Raw genomic sequence first — 20,312 nt, forward strand, 5'->3', positions numbered from 1 at the left:
ATCTTTCTAGACAATTTGTATACATATATAAGTGAATTTGTGCCCACATTTTAACAACTATTATTAGCACACTATGTAAATTGTTCTTTCACACAGTTAATGGTACATCTTTTTTTAATATTTATTTTTTTAATTGTAGTTAGACACAATACCTTTATTTATTTTTATGTGGTTCTGAGTATTGAACCCAGGGCCTCACACATGTTAGGTGCGTGTTCTACCAATGGTACATCTTTTTTTATTTTAAAGAGAGCGAGAGAGAGAGAGAGAGAAATAATTTTTTAATATTTATTTTTCAGTTTTTGGTGGACAAAACATCTTTATTTTATGTGGTGCTGAGGCTCGAACCCAGCGCCCCACGCATGCCAGGCGAGTGTATTACCGCTTGAGCCACATCCCCAGCCCCCAATGGTACATCTTAAAGAACTTTTTTTTCCACATAAGTTTATGAAAAATTTCCTTGTTCTGATCCATAGTCAGATGCATCATCCATTGCACCATGGTCCATGATGAAGAGTTTCCTTATTCTTTTGTATAGTATTCTAATGTATAGATATTTAACCAGTCTTCTGGCAATGAATATTTTAGTTATTTACAGTTTTTGTTTTTACAAACAATGGTACATAATTATATTATGTATCAATTCATAGTTTTTAAAATATAATTTTAAAATTATTGAAGTAAAATTCATAATCCATAAAATTAAACATTTTAAAATAAACAACTCAGTGACTTTTAAGTACATTTACAAGGTTGCAGCCACCACCTCTATTCAGTTCCAAAACATTTTCATCACTCCAATGATAAACTCCTTCTATATTAAGTGGTTTTTCTCCATTAACCTATATCTACAGTCCCTGGCAACTACCAAGCTCAGGATTTATCTATTTTGAATATTTCATATACATAGATTCAGATAATGTGAATCCATCCTTTTGTGACTTAGTATAATGTTTTCAAGATTCATCTAAATTGTAGATGTATCAGTGCTTCTTTCCTTTTTGTGGTAGAATAATACTCTATTGTATCTATATATACTACTAGTTTTTCATGATAGTATATACAGATACAATATTTCATTCCCACCAGCAATGAAGTTTATAATTTCTCCAAATCTTATTAACACTTTCTATTGTTGTTGTTGTTGTTATTAGTTGACATCTAGTGGGTATGAAATTGGACCCCACATGGTTTTGATTTGCCTTTCCCTAATGACTAATGAATGATGCTATGCATTTCTTCATGTGTTTGCTGGTTATTTATATATCTTCTTTGAAGAAATTCCTTTTCTACTCTTTTTCCCATCCTAAAAATTTATTTCTAAGTATCAAAATGCATCAGTTTACTATGAATTAAATTTGAAGAACATTACAGATTTTAAAAATAAAAGTACAGAAATTTCTGATTCTTTGATTCCACAAATATCTAGCATCCCAAGGTAACAAATAAACAAACCTTTATGCTGCACAATGAATTTGTTCCAATTTCTATAACAAACTGAATGTAATTAAATCTAGTATATAACTTCCATGGCAGTTACCAAGTAAACTATGGTTTCATGTATTGCTAGTTAAGTGACTCAAAGAGGGGAGATTTTTTAATACTTACATAGCTATAGTACTTACATAGCTATATATTCATTGTTAACATTGTTTCTTGCTTGCTTCAAAATTTAAGGATGATCTTTTTCCTGCTCATTTCAAGGAAAAAATAAAGTGGAAAATAATAAACTTTTGAATATTTTTATGAAAAACTGGAAAAACATTTATACTTTGAGAAGTTCAGATATTTACTGTAAAAAATGAACAGCTTATATGCACTATCTGTTGTGGTTTGGATATGAAGTGTCCTCAAGAAGCTCCTGTATTAAAGTAGGTGTAACAAATTATTAGAGCTGTAACCTAGTCAGTAGGTTAATCCATTTGATGGATCAATAAATCTGAATGGATTACTGGGTGGTCATTGTAAGTAGCTGGGGTGTGGCTAAATTAAAAGGATCACTGGGGTATATACCTTGGGGATTATATATTTTGTTCCTGGTTCCTTCTCTCCCCCAACCCCGGAGTCCTGAGAGATAAGCAGCTTTCCTTCGCTATGCCCTTCTGCTATGATGTTCTGTCTCACCTGAGGCCCAGAGAAATGAAGTCTGCTGACCATGGACCAAGACCTCTGAAACTGTGAGCCTAAAATAAACTTTTCCTTCCCTGAGTTGTTCTTGTCAGGTAATTTGGTCTATGCAATTTTTCTTGGCTGGAATATTTAAATGCAAGAGCTCCTCCAAGACAAGAAGTCACATTCATTCCCATCCAAATCCCTTTCTCTTCTACGGAAATAAGTTTTTCCTTTAATTGTTCATAACTGTTATGGTGGTAGATCCAAGTGATGAAAACATGGATGGCCTCTTGGTAACTAGGTATCTTTGCCAACTTTTCAACACAAAACTTTTGAGACATATTACTTTTCATGAACTCTTCAAATGCTCCTCAAAGTAAGCACCAGGTTCCAATGATAAACCACAATAGTCATTCTTACCTCATTGTCATTCTCTTTCATAAACTTCCAAACAGGTTATTTCCTTGCTATTGAAAAGGTTATTTGTATGATATTGGGAAATGATATTTCTTTGCTATTCTTCCAAGTTCACCTCCTGCATGTCATACAACGTAACCTCCAGTTCTTTATTTATCAAAGTACTCTAGCCACTGAAGTGAAACAGCTTCATTAAAACTATCAAGGAGGGCTGGGGCTGTAGCTCAGTGGTAAGAGTGCTTGCCTAGCATGTGTGAGGTGCTGGGTTCAATACTCAGCACCACATAAAAATAAATAAAGGTCTAAAAAAGATAGTTGCATAATTTAAAAAAAAAATCTTTAAAAAAACACGAACGAAAGCTCCAGTTTATTGTACTCCGCAAGACATTATTCTTTCATTAAACCATATTTTCATCTTTGTTCTTGGGTCAGACACCAGGATATTGGGTCCTTCCAATTTTAGGTCATGTGGAATAATTTTGCCACAAATCTCCATGTCAACATTTTTAAGCAACATACTTCAGTGTTCTTATCTCTTATCCAGATGAGGGAATTATAAAATTCAGTATCAATATATTCTAAATTCTTAATATTAAGGTTTTTTTGTTTTTGTTTTACTTAGCACATAATTTTAGAATGCTAAAGAAAAACTGATAGGTGTAACTGTAGGTGTAACAAATTATTAGAGCTATAACCTATTCAGTAGGTTAATAAACTTGCCATGAAATAGTGCCATTGCAATAAATGACCAATGAAATGGAAGTATGAGATATGGTCTGTTAATGGTTGTTGGTGAATTTCTCTGTAGAAATAATTGCTTTTGCTTATATACTCAAAATAGCAATACAGTGGGTTCAAAACTTCATGTGAAAGCAAGAAGACCAATTCTCTTGGTTAGGCCACTATAATAAAGTCCATCTTCTACTCTGAATATTATACATAATCTTCTCAAGTCATAAGGTTTTAATGGGTTGGATGGCATCTTCAAATAATATCTTCCAGGACACATTGTTCTATGATCAATGAGTACTGTGTTAGACTGGCACAAAAAAATGAAAGTGACCAAGTGTCCACCTGAAATTTTGTTCAAAAGCAATTTGTGGGCTGACTTAACAGATGACTTCCCATTGTGATAATCTTTGAATGCTGTTCTTGGACAAAATTATTAACATCTTCCCAAGCGTACCTAATTTCTTAGTCTTCTATCAGGGTTTCCTTATCTGTAAGCCTTGAGTTCTTGGGTCTCCCCATTGATTGTTCGTTAGGATCCATTTTTCCCCCCAAGTCTGATGGCAAAAGTCATATGGGTCATTTTCTGCAGCTAACATTGAAGCTGAATAGAGGCACCATTGGTTGGACTGTTACATAGTTCTCTGAAGTTGTTTCCCCTGAGATTGGCACTTTTCAGAATTTTGAATGGACTCCATGGTGGACTGCTGTCATGTTGTTGTTCTGGCTTATGATCCAGATGAATTTTCCCATGATCAATTCTTCTCTCTTAACCTGCAAGTAAAGTTTGTTGTTTCCCCCATATGGTAGTTTGGGCATTATGATCCACATAATAGTTTTTTAAAATTTTGTTTAGTTGTAGATGGACACAATATCTTTATTTATTTATTTATATATGGTGCTGAGGATGGAACCCAGTGCCTCACACATACAAGGCAAGCACTCTACCACTGAGCCACAACCCCAGCCCCCACATAATAGTTTTGTTTGTTTAATTAGTACTGGGGATTGAACTCATAGCTGCTCTACTACTGAGCTACATCCCGAGCCCTTTTATAGTTTTTATTTATTTTTTTGTTAAAATTTTGAGACAGGGTTTTGCTAAATTACCCAGGTTGGCCTTGAACTTGTAAGCCTCCTGAGTTGCTGGGATTATAGGCATGTACCACCACACTGGCTACACAATAGATTTCTACCCTGAGGACCCTTTCTCTGTTCCCCTTGTGTTGGCATTTTCGGACTGCTGCTGTACAGGTTTTGCCCATCCAGATGGTTGCCTTTATTTTCAAAACAGAATTATTTCCAGTATTAAAGGAGTCATGGGCTGATATGCTCCTAGTTTCAGATCCCAATTCTACAACTGGCAGAAGGAATATGTTTGTTTCATTCTAATGAAGTCAGTATGTCTTGAATGGGAAGATCTTTGATGGTGGTGCTTGTATAAATTCAATGTAGAGGTGATTTCTTCAGATGCTACTTGAATACCCATGGTGGAAGCATTATCATGTGGTGCAGATGAGAATGATTCTTCATTAATAGTGTCAGTGTCAAATGTGAGTGACACTAATTTTGGAGCTAGTATATTTTTGGGTCTGGCAGCAACCTAAGACAGAAATGGTGTATTGTTTCCATTAACTACATATGAACAAGATGAGTTTTGGATAACACTGTGGGTACATGACTTATCTATCCCATTCTTACCTTCAAGAGCCAATATGATACGTGTTCTTGGTGAAGGCTCTCTGTTATGTAAGGGATTAATAATACCATTGATAATACCAAGATAGTAAAGATTTACCCCCATTTTCTTGTAAAATATTTATGGTTTTAACTCTTTAATTTAGGTCATGGATTCATTTTTATTTTATGTGTGCTGTGCAGTAGGAATTCATTCCTTGGCTTTCTCATTGTGGACAGCCAATTGTCCTAGCACAATTTTTTCTTCTCCAATGAATGGTCTTGATGCCCCTATCAAAATCAATTTGGGGCTTATTTCTTATGCCCTCAGTTCTATCTCATTGTTCTGTGTCTACTCAGATGCTTATAGTACACTGTTTTTTATTACTGTAGGTATGTTTTGAAATCTGGAAATATGAGACTTTCATTATGGTGTTTCTTTTTAAATGTTACATTTCTTTTTAGTTTTTATTGGTTCTTTTAGTTATACATGACAGTAGAATCCATTTTGACATAATGATGAAAGCATGGAGTATATCTTGTTCTAATTCACTCCTCAGTACCTCTCCTTCCCTTTTGCTCCTGTCTCCTGCTCTCTTCCCTCTGTTCTACTGATCTTTCTGCCACTTACCCATAGTTATTTTTTAAATTAATTTCTTGAGGATGTATACACAGTGGTGATTCACCGTGGTACATTCATATATATACATAGGAATTTGTCAGATTCATTCCACTGTCTTTCCTTTTCCCATTCCCACTCCCTTCCCTTCATTCTCCTCTGTTCCACTGAATTTCTATTTTTTTTTAATCTCCCCACTCCTTATTGTGGATTAGCTTCTATAAATCAGATAAAATATTTGAACTTTGTTTTTTTTTTTGGGGGGGGGGACTGGCTTATTTCACTTAGCATGATAGTCTCCATATCCATTAATTTACCAGCAAATGTTATAAAGTCATTTGTCTTTATGACTAACACTTCGTTGTGTGTATATATAACACTTTGTGTACATATATAAACACTTCATTGTGTATTCATTCATCTATTAAAGGGCATGTAAGTTGGTTCCACAGCTTAGATAGTAAGAATTATGCTGCTATAAACATTGATATGCCTGCATTACTACATCGATATACTGCATTACTATAGTATGCTGATTTTAAATTCGTTAGATACATACCAGTAAAAATGGTGATTCCAGTCCTTTTTTTTTTTTTTTTAAGGAATCTCCATACTGCTTTCCAGAGTGGTTGCACCATTTTGCCATCTCACTAGTATATGAGTGTACCTTTCCCCCCATATCTTCATCAACATTTATTGTTACTTGTATTCTTGAAAATTGCCGTTCTGACTAGAGTAAGATGAAATCTCAGTGTTATTTTATTTGCATCCCTCTAATTGCTAGAGATGTTGAACGTTTTTTCAAATAATTATCAACCTTTTGTATTTTTTTGAGAAGTGTCCATTTAGTTCCTTTGCCCATTTATTGATTGGGTTCTTTATTTTTTTGTGTTTTGAGTTCTCTCTGCATCCTGAATATTACCGTCCTACCTGGAGAGCTTATCAACCTTTTGTATTTTTTTGAGAAGTGTCCGTTTAGTTCCTTTGCCCATTTATTGATTGGGTTCTTTATTTTTGTGTGTGTGTTTTGAGTTCTCTCTGCATCCTGGATATTACCATCCTACCTGGGGAGCAGGTGGCAAAGATTTTCTCCCATTCTGTAGGTTCTCTCTTCACACTCCTAATTGTTTCCTTTGTTGTGAAGCTTTTTAATTTGATGCCATTCCATTTATTGATTTTTTAATTTTGCTTCTTGTATTTTAGGAGTCTTAAGGAAATCAGTTCCTGAGCCAACATGGAGTGTTGGGCCTACATTTTCTTTTAGCAGATGCAGGGTTTCTGGTCTAATTCCTAGGAATTTGATCTACTTTGAGTTGTTTTGTACATAGTGAGAGATGGGTTAAATTTTATTTTATTACATATGGATTTCAAGTTCCAGCATCATTGTCAAAAAGGCTATCTTTTCTCTGGTTTTGCATGTTAGTATAAATGTATTTATGTGGATATGTCTCCCTGTCTTCTATTCCATTGGTCTTCATTCCTCTTTTGGTACCGATATCATGCTCTTTTTGTTACTGTAACTCTGTAGTGTAATTTTTTGGTCTTGTAATGCGATGCCTCCTGCTTCACTTTTCTTGCTGAGAATTGTTTTTTGACTATTCTCGGTCTTATTTTCCCAAATGAATTTCATGACTTGCCTTTTCTATTTCCATGAAGAACATATTGGAATTTTGATGGGAGCTGCACTGAATCTGTATAGGGCTTTTGGTAGTACAGACATTTTAACAATATTAATCTGTCTATCGAAGAACATGGGAGAAATTTCTTCTAAGTTCTTTTTTCTTTAGTGTTCTATAGTTACTTCACCTCTTTTGTTAGACTTATTCCCAAGTATTTTATTATTTTTTGAAGCTATTGTGAATGGGAGAGTTTTCCTAATTTCTTTTTCAGCAACCTTTACCTTTATCATTGGAGTATAGGAATGCAATTGATTAATGGGTATTGATTTTGTCCTTCCTACTCCTTTGCTGAATTTTAAGTTTTCTGATTTTGTCTTCTAAATATAGGAGCATGTCATCAAAAACAGATAGTTTGAGCTCTTCTTTTTCTATTTGTATTCCTTTAATTTTTCTTTTCTTGCCTAACTGCTCTGGCTATAGTTTCAAGAACTATGTTGAATAGGAGTGGGGAAAGTGGGCATCCCTGTCTTGTTCATATTTTTAGAGGAAATGCTTTTGTTTTTCTCCTTTCAGAATATGTTGGCATTGGGTTTGTCATATATTACCTTTAAATTATGGAGGTATCTGCCTTCTGTCTCTAGTTTTCCTAATGTTTTAAACATGAATGGATGCTGTATTTTGTCAAATGCTTTTTCTACATTTATTGAGATAATTGTGTACTCCTTGTCTTTAAGTCTATTTATGTGGTGAGTCACTTTTATTTATTTCTATATGTTGAACTAGCCTTGTATTCCTGGGGTGAAATCCACTGGTGGTATACTGTCTTTTTAATGTGTTTTTGTAGGGAGTTTGCAATATCTTGAGAATTTTTGCATATATGTTTATCAAGAATAGTTGTCTTAAGTTTTCTTTCCTTGATGTGTCTTTGTCTGGTTTTGGTAAGAGGGTGATACTGGCTTTATAGAATGTGTTTGGAAGAGCTCACTCCTTTTCTATTTTGTGACATAATTACAGGATTGATATTAGTTCTTCCTTAATAGTCATGGAAATTTGGCTGAGAATGCATCTGGTCCTGCACTTTTCTTCACTGGTAGGCTTTTGATGGCGTCTTCACTTTTGCTACTTGAAATTGATCTGTTTTAAGTTTTCTATTCCTTAGGTTAGGTCATATATCTCTAGGAATTTGTCCATGTCTTAAAAGATTTTCTAGGTTATTTAAGTATTAATTTTCAAACTAATTTCTGATCATCCTATGGATTTCAGTATCTGTGGTGATGTATCCTTTTTCATCGTGGATTTTAATAATTTGAGGTTTTTCCCTCTTTCTTTTGGTTAATTTGTTTACTTGTTTGTGTGTGTGTGTGTGGGGGGGGGGGGGGGTTTCATACATTCCCTGTATCATGTTAAGTTAGTTCATTTTAATGTTTGTGAGTATATCTGTTGGAAAAAGTCCCAGAAGCTTAAGTGCTAGGAAAGAGTTTGTACATTTTTTTTTTGCTTATTTTTTTTCCAAATTACCCTCAATATGGAATTGAGCCAAATTACATTGCCATCAATAATATATTAAAGTGCCTGTTTCTGTATGTCTTTAAAAGTTCAAAACTTTAATAAATTTATTGTGTTATAAAGAAAAGTTTAATAGTTGCAAAACATGTTGCTAAAGTATAGTTCAGTTGACATTTATCAGATTATCTTCCTATATAGAACTGTTGAAAAACTGTTTACTATTTGATTATATCCTCTATCCCTTTTTCTGCTGTGTAATTGTTAAATTTTTCTTATTCATTTGTTGAGGAGTGCTTCATACAGCACAGGAAAATTATATTATTACTATGTACTTTTCTCCTTTTTATTACTTTTCTTGTTTGTCTTTTGTCCTCAATGATTTTTCCATACAGAAATTTAATTTATATGTATTTGAATTTATCTATCTTTATTATGGCATCCACATTTTGAGTCAGTTCAAAATTTTTTCATTAGTTATAAAATAATTCAGTATTGTTTTTTATTTCTACTAAATGTTATTTTATTTCCCAGTATTATTTGTTCAGGAGAATTTTTGAGGAACTAACATGTTTCTGTAGTTCCCCAGTACCAGAAAAAATATCTTGAAATTCATGAAATATTGGAGGAGAAGATAAACAGAATTCTGGGGAAATGAACTTATTTAGACAGGATAGTCCTAGATCTTTTTGGAATAACTGACATTAAATGAGTAAAACCTAGTAATCAAAGGAAGATCAAACAAAATAGTGGACCTTGATGTAAACATAATTAAAAGAACAGAAAATAACTCCCAGAACAGCCTATTGTATTAAAGAAGCAAACATAAAACAAACAAAAAAAAATATATGCCTTTATAAATTAAAAATAAATTTCCTAGAATTAAATTTTAGAAGTGGAAATTTCCCAGCACAGAGAAAAATTATACATGGATATTTCCCAAACCTTAAAAAAAATCAGTCTTCAGTTTGAACAGGCCCATTAATTGCTGAATTAATTGTGAATTAAAATAAAAGCCCCCACTTTTTCTCATGAAAGTTCTGAATAGAACATAAAATCTAAAAGCTGCTGAAGAGAAAACAAAGTACCAACAGTAACAAAAACAACCACATGATCTCTAATGGGTAAGCATGGAACTGCCCTTGAAGTCCTAATTGATTGAAGATGACAATACAACAGTTATCACCAAAACTGAAAAATTATACTGAACATATGGATGGAATGAAACTATTATTTTTAATTGAAATAATTTCATAGAAAACCCAATCAAATAAAAAATTGTTAGAACACCATACTGCCAAATAACCAGTTAAAAAGATAGCATAAAACAAGGTATGTTCCCAAAAGGAGATTGTCAGTTTTTCTAAGAACCATCAGAGAGTACATAAATCTTCAATGGAAACAAATTTAAAGCTTTTACTAGGTTATAAAATGTCTTAAATAGTAGGTGATGTTCAACCTCTTGAATTAACAGTGGGACATTCAGAGAATAACCTCAAAATTTCAACTAGATATTTTGAAACTTCCAAGATCTGCACTGGCTTAATTAATTATAGACAAATGGACCCAAAATGAGATTTTCAGAATACTTCTCTCTCTCTCTCATATATATATATATATATATATATATATATATATATATATATATATATAATTAATGTCTTCAGTAATAAAACATATAAATAAAGAATGGAGATAAAATACATTAGAATCATTGCCAGTGGAGATAAAAGGGAATATTAGGGGAAAGAGGATTAACCATTGTGTGACTACATCACAATTAATTCATCTGCTCTTGGACACTGGGTTGTTGTTACTTTAAGGGCTATTATGAATAAAGCTGGTATTAATGTTCTTGTATACAACTTTGTGTCATTCTTTTTGAATAGTATCATTTTACATTACCATGAGCAATACATGAGAGTCCCAGTTTTTCCTCATCTTTGCTAAAACACAGTATTATCAATTCTTTTAATTTTAGCCACTTTGTATCATGTGAATGTTTACTTTGGGCTTAATGCCTTTTTCTCTTTTTAATGTGAAAATTTAGAAAAATTTTTTAAATATAAGCATATAATGCTTTAATTTCCCTTTTGTGCTCTTTATCACCCCTAAAACTATGAAATGTTTTCCAGTTCAAAATATTTATGATTTCTTCACAATTTTTTCTTTAATCCTGAATTGAGAATTGTGTTTAATTTCCAAATATTTGGGGATTTTTCCAAACATCTATTGTTGATTTCTAATTTAATTGTTTTGTAATTTAAAAAATCCTCTATGATTTCATTTCTTTTAGATTTGTTGAGATTAGTTTTATATAGCATATAGTCTATTTAGGTGAATGTCCCATAAGAATATAGTCTGCTGTTTTGGTATAGTTTTCTGTGTTAATTAGGTTCACTTAGTTGGTAGTAATGACCATGACTTTATTATATCCTTATTGATCTGGTACATCTATTCAGAACTCCTAAGAATGGACTTTTTTTTCCTTTTAGTTAAAGGAAGCTCATTTAGTTACCTGCAACCTGAACAGATGCTGTCTCATTCCTTTTTTTTTTTTTTTTTTTTTGGTGCTGGGTATCAAACTCAGGGCTTTGTGTATGCAAGGCAAGCACTCTACCAACTGAGCTGTATCCCAGCCCTTTCTTCCTGTCTTATGTCACTTTTCAATTTTTTTCTTTTGGAATAGGAATATCTATTCTCTGAATGTCCCACTGTTAAATTTTGGAAGCACATAACTTGCTGGTTTCACAGGTTCACAGCTGGAGAGGAATTTGGATCAGGATGAACTGTAACTTGAATCTCACCCATTTTTTATTTTGATAATATTTAGATGAGACTTTTTCAGTTGATGCTAAATGAGTTAAGATTTGGAGGACTAGGCTGGACGTAGTGATGCACACCTATATTCCCAGAGGTCAGGAGACTGAGGCAGCAGGATTGTGAGTTCAAAGCCAGCCTCAGCAACTTAGTGAGGTCCTAGGAAACTCAACAAGACCCTGTCTCTAAATAAAATGCAAGAAAGGCCTAGGCACATGGGCTAGTGGTTAAGCGCCCGTTGGTTCAATCTCTAGTACCAAAAGGAAAAAATATATATATATCCAGAGGACTATTGGGATGGAATTATTTTTCACATGAAAGGAAAATGAACTGGGAGAGGGGGCAGGTGGAGAGCTCTTTACTGAATGTGTTTCCCCCAAATTCACATTTGGAAACCTAATCCTCAATAGGGTGATAGTATTTGAAGGTGGAACCTTTGGGAAGTCCTTAAATCATGGGAGTGACCCCTCAGGAATGAGATTAATACACTTCTAAAATGGGCTGCACTTTGCCCCCACTCCTTCCATGTGACATGCCAGAGAGAATATAGCCATCTGGAAATGAAAAAGTAGACCTTCACCAGACAAAGGATTTGCCAAGACTGTGATCTAGGAATTTCCAGCTCTGTGAGAATAAAATTTATAAACCATCTACTTATAAATGTGTTTTTAAGGAAACACTTTTAAGCGTGAAGTGAAAACACAGAGAAGGCAGCTAGAGTAAAAAAGGCATTATCTTGAAATGGTGGCAACAGTTAAGACCTGCCAAAGAAAAGAAAAAAGGCCAACACAGAATTTTATGACCGTGAAAAAATCATTAAAAAGTGATAATGTATGTTTCTGGAAAATAAAAACAAAAAATTTGCTGATAGCAAAAGTGAAAAGGAAGTAGAGAATTGAAGGAAGTAGCTAAAAGCAGTGAAAAAGGATAAATACATAAAACATGTTGATGGTAAAAACAATAATGGTAATATATTATGGGGTTGTAAAGATGTGTACAATTAAAATGCCTAATGATGATAACACAAAAGTAAACAGGAGAGCAAATGAATTTCTAATATCCCAATGTTTTCAGGGAAATGGTAAAAGGAATAATTTATATTCTACTGTAAAACTAAGAGGTTAAGAATACATATTGTCATATCTAGGCAAAACACTAAAAGAAAAGTGAATAGTGCATTCATAAATATAGGTTAATAGAGGAGGGAAATATATTTGCTTAATCCTAAAGAAAGCAAGATGTAAGAATCAATGAAATATAAAACATATAAACAATATAGAAAGTCAATGAGCCCCATTGTAGACCCTTTGGAAAAGTAAATAAACTTGATAAAACCCTACTGAAATTCCTGAAAAACCATCCATGTTTGACACTTAATAATACATCAATGCAATTTACCACATTAATAGGTTAAGAGAGAAAAGCCATGTAGTCATTTTGGATTGTTCAGAAAAAGCACGATTAAATTCAATATTAATATATATATTTAGAGCTGGGGCTATAGCTCAGTGGCAGAGCGCTTGCCTAGCATGTGTGAGGAACTGGGTTTGATCCTCAGCACCACAATAAAAATAAATGAATAAAATAAAGGTATTGTGTTCATATACAACTACAAAAATATTAAGAATATATATTTTTATACATATTTTGAAAGTTCTTTTGGCCAGCCAGGAATATATTCTCATAAAGAACATTATCAAAGTTCTGTAGTCCACATCACTATTAATTTTGATAAATGAATATTCCTGTTATAATCAGAAGTAAAATATCTTCTTTGATCATTACTATTCATTAATGAACTTTAGCCCATCTGGTACGATTGGAATCCCCCAAATAATAAAAGTATTAGGATTGAATGAAAGAAATTAAGCTGTTATATATAATATGTTTTGATAACAGGAGACTAAAAGAAGTTATAAATATATTATTAGAATAAAGTGTAACACAGCTGAGGAATGTTTAATATAAAAATCCATTGTATTTTGAAAACCATTTTGTAGTTGAAACAGTAAATACTGAAATTAGGAAAAAAAATTTTAAGGCTTTTACAGAAGACAATTACAGAGTTTGAAAGAAAATAAATAGGACCTAAATGAGTGAAGATAAATGCAAATTGTGGATTCTTTTCTCTTTATGGAGATAAGATGGGAGAAAGGCCCATTTTCATGGACATTGCTTTTCATTTTGACAAGTAGAAAAAGGGTTGGTCACACCTTACCAGATTAATGGCTGGTTCTTCATTTGCTTCTCTCACTTATTCTATGTCATTTTAAAGCTTTCTCCCAGGTGACTTAAGCACAACTTTCTTTTGTTAGTTATTCAGATATTGTATTACAATTGTTAACTATCTAGCATGTAGTTTTGAAGCAAAATCTTCTCAATTATTTATTTCCTTATAGACTTTGCCTTCAAAAGAAACATTTTTAAACACTACACAAATGTCTTGCCTACAATCAACTTCAGCTTGGAGTAACTGTGAACATAATTCAAAATCTCAGATATTAAGAGAGCATGTTTCAGAGTTAGATTCTTCTTTCCATTCTGTTCTATCATTACCATCAGGTAAGCCTCCTCATAAACATTTTGTAAGTATCTCTGAATATTTCCTATGATAAAATCTAATCTAATAAATATGGGGAAAGATAAAATTTTATCCATTATTTGGTCATTAGAACTAAACAATTCTCATATAGGAATTTAATCTAGTCACGTGGAGTTAATGTTCTGTGAAAATTGATAAATTCCATATAAACCAATTTACTTTGGGTCAATAACTAGCTTTTAATCTTCTTTGGTAATTTTTGAGCATTTTATTGGTAATATGGCTGTTGTTAAAATGTTTCTCAGTACTAATCTAGTATTTTTCTAATTTGCTATTTTAATGGAGTTTTCCCTATCATAACTTAATGTTCATTACATAATATCATAACATAATATTCCTCCATTTATAACTTACGTAATATCATAACATAATATTCCTCCATTTATAACTTACATTAGATTTTTTCAAGTCGCATGAAATCTGTCTATCCACAGGTCTACTTTTGAACCTTGGGTAGATCTATAATCTATGATTGAATAAATAAGGCACACATATCTCTGTATCCTTAAGGTGGTTTTAGAATTTCATTTCTTAAAATTTTTCTGGAACCTCCCTGGTTTTGTCTATATTGGATCCAAAGTAAATATTTCATGCCAAAAGGAAACATTTCTTACATTTGTTATCTCAGGTTCTTCTCTTTATTGGGGAATTTATCAACTGGGCTTTGTTTCCTTTTAAATTTGTGGAAATAACCATCTTTTAAGTTTTCAAAATCTGCTTAAAATCTGAAAACATTACTTTTTATAATTTGCTCTTTATACACATTCCCCTGCCCTTATCCATATTCAAGTGGCATCTTAGCTATGCCATTCTTTAAAATAAGTTCCCAACAGGAATTATTTTAGTCCATCTTTAAGAAAACCTTCATGGTAGGAAGAAATAATATAACAATAACAATGCAGCTAACATCTGGTTTTAGCATACACTGGGCCCTGTGTATATTATGCATAATACATTTTGTTGCTTTATTCTCACAACCCTGTGAGAATAGATACTACCATCCTTTTCATCTTACAGGTGAGAAAATTAAGCTTAAATATGTATCATTATGCAGCTAGCAAATGATGGAACTAGTTCATCTGAGATAGTCATTCTCCAGAACCATGCTCCTAATCACTGCTCTTTACTCTTTTATTAGCAAGTTCACTTCTCTGTTGAAATAACCTTGAAAGCTAGTATAAGATATCCTTCGGGTCTATAAAAAATATAAGATTAGTTTCCTTATCAATTAACTAGGTAGGGTTATTCATTCCTCCCTGCACTCATGAGTATATATACAAATAAATCCATCAGGGAACTTTTATTCTAGTTAAAGACAACTGAAATGTAAAGTAGTAAGTAAAATATTGTGTTACAAAATATTTGGGTAAAAGGCCAGAGGTCACAAGGCAAGTACTAAGAAAGGTACATAGGTAGAATCTAGGGATCTTCTCAGGTTAAATCATGTTTTCCCACAATTCAGTGGTAGAATAGGTGATATTCTCTTTCTAGATAGTTATGTTTAGGCAACTGGAAAGTACCAGAACCCTGAAATATATAAGGAGCATTTTAAGTGAAAACATTTTTGTCATCTGTCATTTGGGACAAACTCCATGACATTTGTGAACAATTGTTTTGTTGTTTTTGCATCTTTTTATATTTGAGGAAGAGATACACCTTCTCTTCGTTTAAAATCCAGAAACTTCCTGGGTCTATCATAATTTATAACAAGTTTTCTTAAAAATGAAAGTTTTTCTTCTTTCAGTAGCAAAACTTTCATCAACTGCTTTATGAACTATTTTTTATTTGCGTCTCAGGAAAAAGTTTACAGTCTCTCTAAATAATAGAAACATGAATAGCTTTGAAAGATGGTTTTTACATTCTTTTACAATTTCATTTTAAAAATTAAACTTTAATACACATAAAGCATATCTTTTTTATTACTTGGCTCCTCTTTGTGAAAGTATAAAATGAATTTCTCTTGAGTCCCTGAAGGAAGACAGTTTATCAGTAGGTTTTAATCTTTGTAAACGTAGATTCATTTAATACTAGTAGACTAAGGGAATGTGAAGTTTGATGTTTTCATAAAAGGTTACATCTGAATTATAGCAATGTTCTCCAAGTAATTAAAAACTACGATCTCTTTTGGAATCCTCATTATTTCAATTACGGTTTGTGGGGTTGAGAAGGAATTGATTCTGTCAGCCAGGTTTTGCTGTAGATTTTCTTAAAGACATTTTGGGTGCATGTGTTTTCATTACCTATGAGCAATATTTATTAATATTAATAAATGCTATATTTCTTACCTACTATTTTAGGAAGTTCACAAATCTATCCCAATCAATAATATCTAAAATACTGCTAAAAATATACCTTTGAAAGGATTTTGCCACTTCTGATAGTTCTCATTTTTCAAACTTTTGCATATTTTTCTAAATGCATGTGCTATTAACTAGTCATAAAGAGTGGTGTTCACTGAAAGTACTTTATTTTTCCAGATGTGCCTCTTCATTTTCATTTCGAAACATTATTTAAAAAGACTGAAATAAAAGGAGATCTTGCTGAAAATAAAACTGTGGGCGACTGTATCATGTCACCATCACCTGGTATGTCATATTTACAAATCTTGTACTTTCTATTCCTTTTTACCTCCTTATGCCTGTTATTTTTTGCAGCCTAATAAAATTTAACAAAAGAATGAATGTAAATCCTTAATTTTTAATATTCACTTTTCACAAATCACACAAACAAAAAGAAAATACATAGCAGCTATATAGCATGGCTGGAGGTACCCTGGGTTTCATTCCCAGCACCAGAAAAGGAAAAAAAATCATTGAACAAGAAATGTGTGATAACTATTAAATGAAAATTATGAATTATTAATAATTTAAATAAAAATAGTTAACCAGCATTCCTATATGGTAAAACTAACAAGCATTTCAGCTCTCTTTATTACTTAATGTTTAATGCAATGTAACCTGACATTCTAATTGATTTGATTAACTTAAAATTATCCCACAATTCACTGGGTAGAATAAGCAGGGCAAAGTATAAAAGGAATTGCTGGAAATTTTCAGAAAATCTCTACTGCAACCACAAATAAAGGCATGCCAAAAAAAAAGCCTATAATAATTAATTAGCATAAATTTTACTTTGCTTATAATTATGAAAACAAATTCCTAAGGGAGACAACATAGTTTGTATTTTATGTTCAGGATATCAATGGGAAAATGGAGAACCATTCAGTAAACAGTATATTAGTCTTTGATTAAATATTTTTTACACATTGTTTTCACTTGAATCAGAATAAATTTTAATTCATTTGAAGAATTTTTAATAAGACTAAAATTACATAAAAAATACTTAAATTATACTCAGAGCTGGGGTTGTGACTCAGTGTTATAGCTCGCTTGCCTAGCATGCGTGAGGCACTGGGATTGATTCTCAGCACCACATACAAGTAAATAAAAGATTCTCAGCACCACATACAAGTAAATAAAATAAAGGTCCATCAACTATATATATATATAAAATAAATAAATAAGTTATACTGAAATAATTATGAGTGCTCCAAAAGGGTGTGAAGGTTTTAGCTATGCTTGGAAGCAATTACAAGAAAGTCACACTATCTGCAAAGTTAAAATCTTAATTTACCTCAGTTTGTATGACTTTTGATGTTATCTGCAGATGAAGTAATTATTTACCTCAAAAACTCAAGAGCCAAATGGATGCCAAATTCCAAATTAATGGAGTTTTACTATTAAAATCAGCAGCTTTTATAAATACCAATAACTAGATAGAATATGTAAAGGAATAAAGTATTCTAAGCATGTGACAATGAAAATATACCTCTGACTAAACTTAAGAACCTACATAAAGAAAAGGGTTAGAGGATTTTCCTATACGGAAATATCCCATTCTTACTGGAAGACAGTGCTATAAACTTAAGGTGTCAGTTTTCCCAAAATTAACTTATACACAGAATGTAATTCTAATAAGAACCACAAGGGTATTCTTTTTGAATAAAAGGTATTCTGAACTTTATCTCAGAAAACGTTGAAGAATAGCCAATAAAATTCTTTTAAAGATTAAGGGGCTGGGGTGGTGGCTTGGTGGAAAAGTGCTCGCCTAGCCTGCATGAAGCACTGGGTTCGATCCTCAGCACCACATAAAAATAGAGTGTGTCAACTTAAAACTGAAAAAAATATTTTAAAAAAGATTAAATGGAGAATGTGTCAGATATCACAATGTATAATAAAGTTCTAATCATTAAAATTTGTTGATATTAATGAAAGCCAGATCAAGGGAACTAAATAACAAGTCTACAGACAGACCCAAAGGTTGAATGTATGATAAAAAGTGGTATTTTCCTATCAGTGTGAAAAGGGTGGCTCAGTTAATTGAATACTGACAAAAACAAATTCCTATGATGCATTCTTTGTATGGCAGCACTAGTGGAAGAACTTTTTATTAGTTAATTCTTTTAATCCATGGGTTAGGTGTTATTATCCTTAAATATCCTGTCCCAAATCACAGTTGAGTAGTGACAGAGCTGAAACTCAAACCCAATCATTCTGGCTCAAAGTCCATGCTCTATTTAAACAACCAACTCTCACACATAATCTGTGGCATCAAATAACTCATTAAATGAGATTGATACCTCATACAGCACATCAAGTTTAGATGAACAATGAAAATACATTTGAGATGGATTAAATGTTAAAAATGATGTCTTTTTCAAGAATCAGAAGAAAAACTAGGTATGTTTAGTGATAACTGTAAAAGTAATGAAAATGACAATAGCCAACATCTACTGAAAACTTCTGTCAAGTCACTGAATGTTTACTTTTTATCCATTATATTGATACTACAGTAAAAACAGCACTCTCACTATTGATACTACAGTAAAAACAGCACTCTCAGATAACAATAAGAATTGAGACACAAGCCTTCTGGGAAGCACTGTGAGATGCATTAGAAGGTCTTTAAAATATATATATTTTTATAAGTTGAGTGTGCGGGGGAAAAAAGAAAAAATGTCCTTTTTACTTTTATACCTGCACAAAATAAGTATTTACTGAACTTAATACCAACTTTGTATTCTGGACAGTTATTCCATTTCCAAGAATGTGGTCTAATCCTAAATATGAAACCTTTATCCACAAATATATTTATCTGAGCATTTTTTTTGTGATAATGAAAAACCAGCAACAACTTGAAGAATGATACAGTAACCTGTATACTATAGTAGAATATGCAAACTTAAAAATATCTTAAAAGTTCATGTAAGGATGGAAATGTTACTAATCAAAAGAATATTTTAAAATAAATAGATGAAAATATTTTACTTCCATATTTGGTACAATTATAACCATGCAAAAATGTTTATTCTTCCATCAACCAATTGTGATATGTGGGCCTTGTTGGGGTTCTGAACAAAGCAGATCTATACAGATACACATTCATGCTCTTTTAAAACAATTTGAAAAATAAGAACACTGAGGGAGATATTAATGAATTATTGTTAGTTCTGTCATATGTAATAATGCACAATTTGTTAGAGATTCATGCTGACATATTTGATGAAATTATAGCAAAGAAGTTGTAGAGAGAGAGATGAAACAGGATTGGTAAAGCTATCATTTCTAAAGCTGAGTGAAGAGTACATGGGAATAATTCATTATTCTAGTCTCCTTTTTTGTATGTTTAAAATTTTTCCACAATAAAAAGGGGGGAAAAATGCACCAAAGGCAAGGAACAATCGCCTACACTTAGAGAAAAAAGACTAAAGAAATACTGGAAAGTATAGGTTATGTTCAGGTACTTTTTCATGACATAATTCTACTTATTGGGAACTATACGTTTTTCAAAAAGGAAAACAAATATGTGGATATTTCAAGAATTTCCATAATAGCAATAATTCCATGATGATGATGACAGAAGTAACAACTGTATATCCAAAAACTAATTCCTCTAATCAGAGGAATGTTAGGTAACTTATGTAACCATAAGTTACAAGATAAAACATAACATTATACATTATCCTAACTAATATACATTATCCTAACTAAATTATGATTATGCAAAATAAAAGTATATGATGTTAGAGATCATATGATTACAGTTCTTCTAAAGTTACTGTACTGTTTATCTGACTGAAATAAGGCACTGTAAATATTAGGCACAGAATTAACAGTAAATGTATTGACTGTAATGACAACATATCACATGTAAT

The 20,312-nt window shown here is 32.2% G+C and overlaps 1 protein-coding gene across 6 annotated transcripts in view; it reads left to right on the plus strand.

The window, feature by feature from the left end:
- The window catches only part of Kansl1l (KAT8 regulatory NSL complex subunit 1 like), a 134,940-nt gene that overhangs the window by 100,760 nt on the left and 13,868 nt on the right, over window positions 1-20,312 (plus strand). For all 6 annotated transcript variants that reach the window (XM_058585188.1, XM_058585191.1, XM_058585189.1 and 3 more), the window contains 2 exons: window positions 13,896-14,058; window positions 16,576-16,683. In XM_058585188.1, the coding sequence (XP_058441171.1) occupies window positions 13,896-14,058; window positions 16,576-16,683 (271 nt within the window). The remainder of the gene's footprint in view (window positions 1-13,895; window positions 14,059-16,575; window positions 16,684-20,312) is intronic.

Source organism: Marmota monax, unplaced genomic scaffold (assembly GCF_021218885.2).
Source record: "Marmota monax isolate L192 unplaced genomic scaffold, Marmota_monax_Labrador192_F-V1.1 WCK01_AAM20220418_F8-fsc00136, whole genome shotgun sequence".
Classification (NCBI taxonomy): Eukaryota; Metazoa; Chordata; class Mammalia; order Rodentia; family Sciuridae; genus Marmota; species Marmota monax.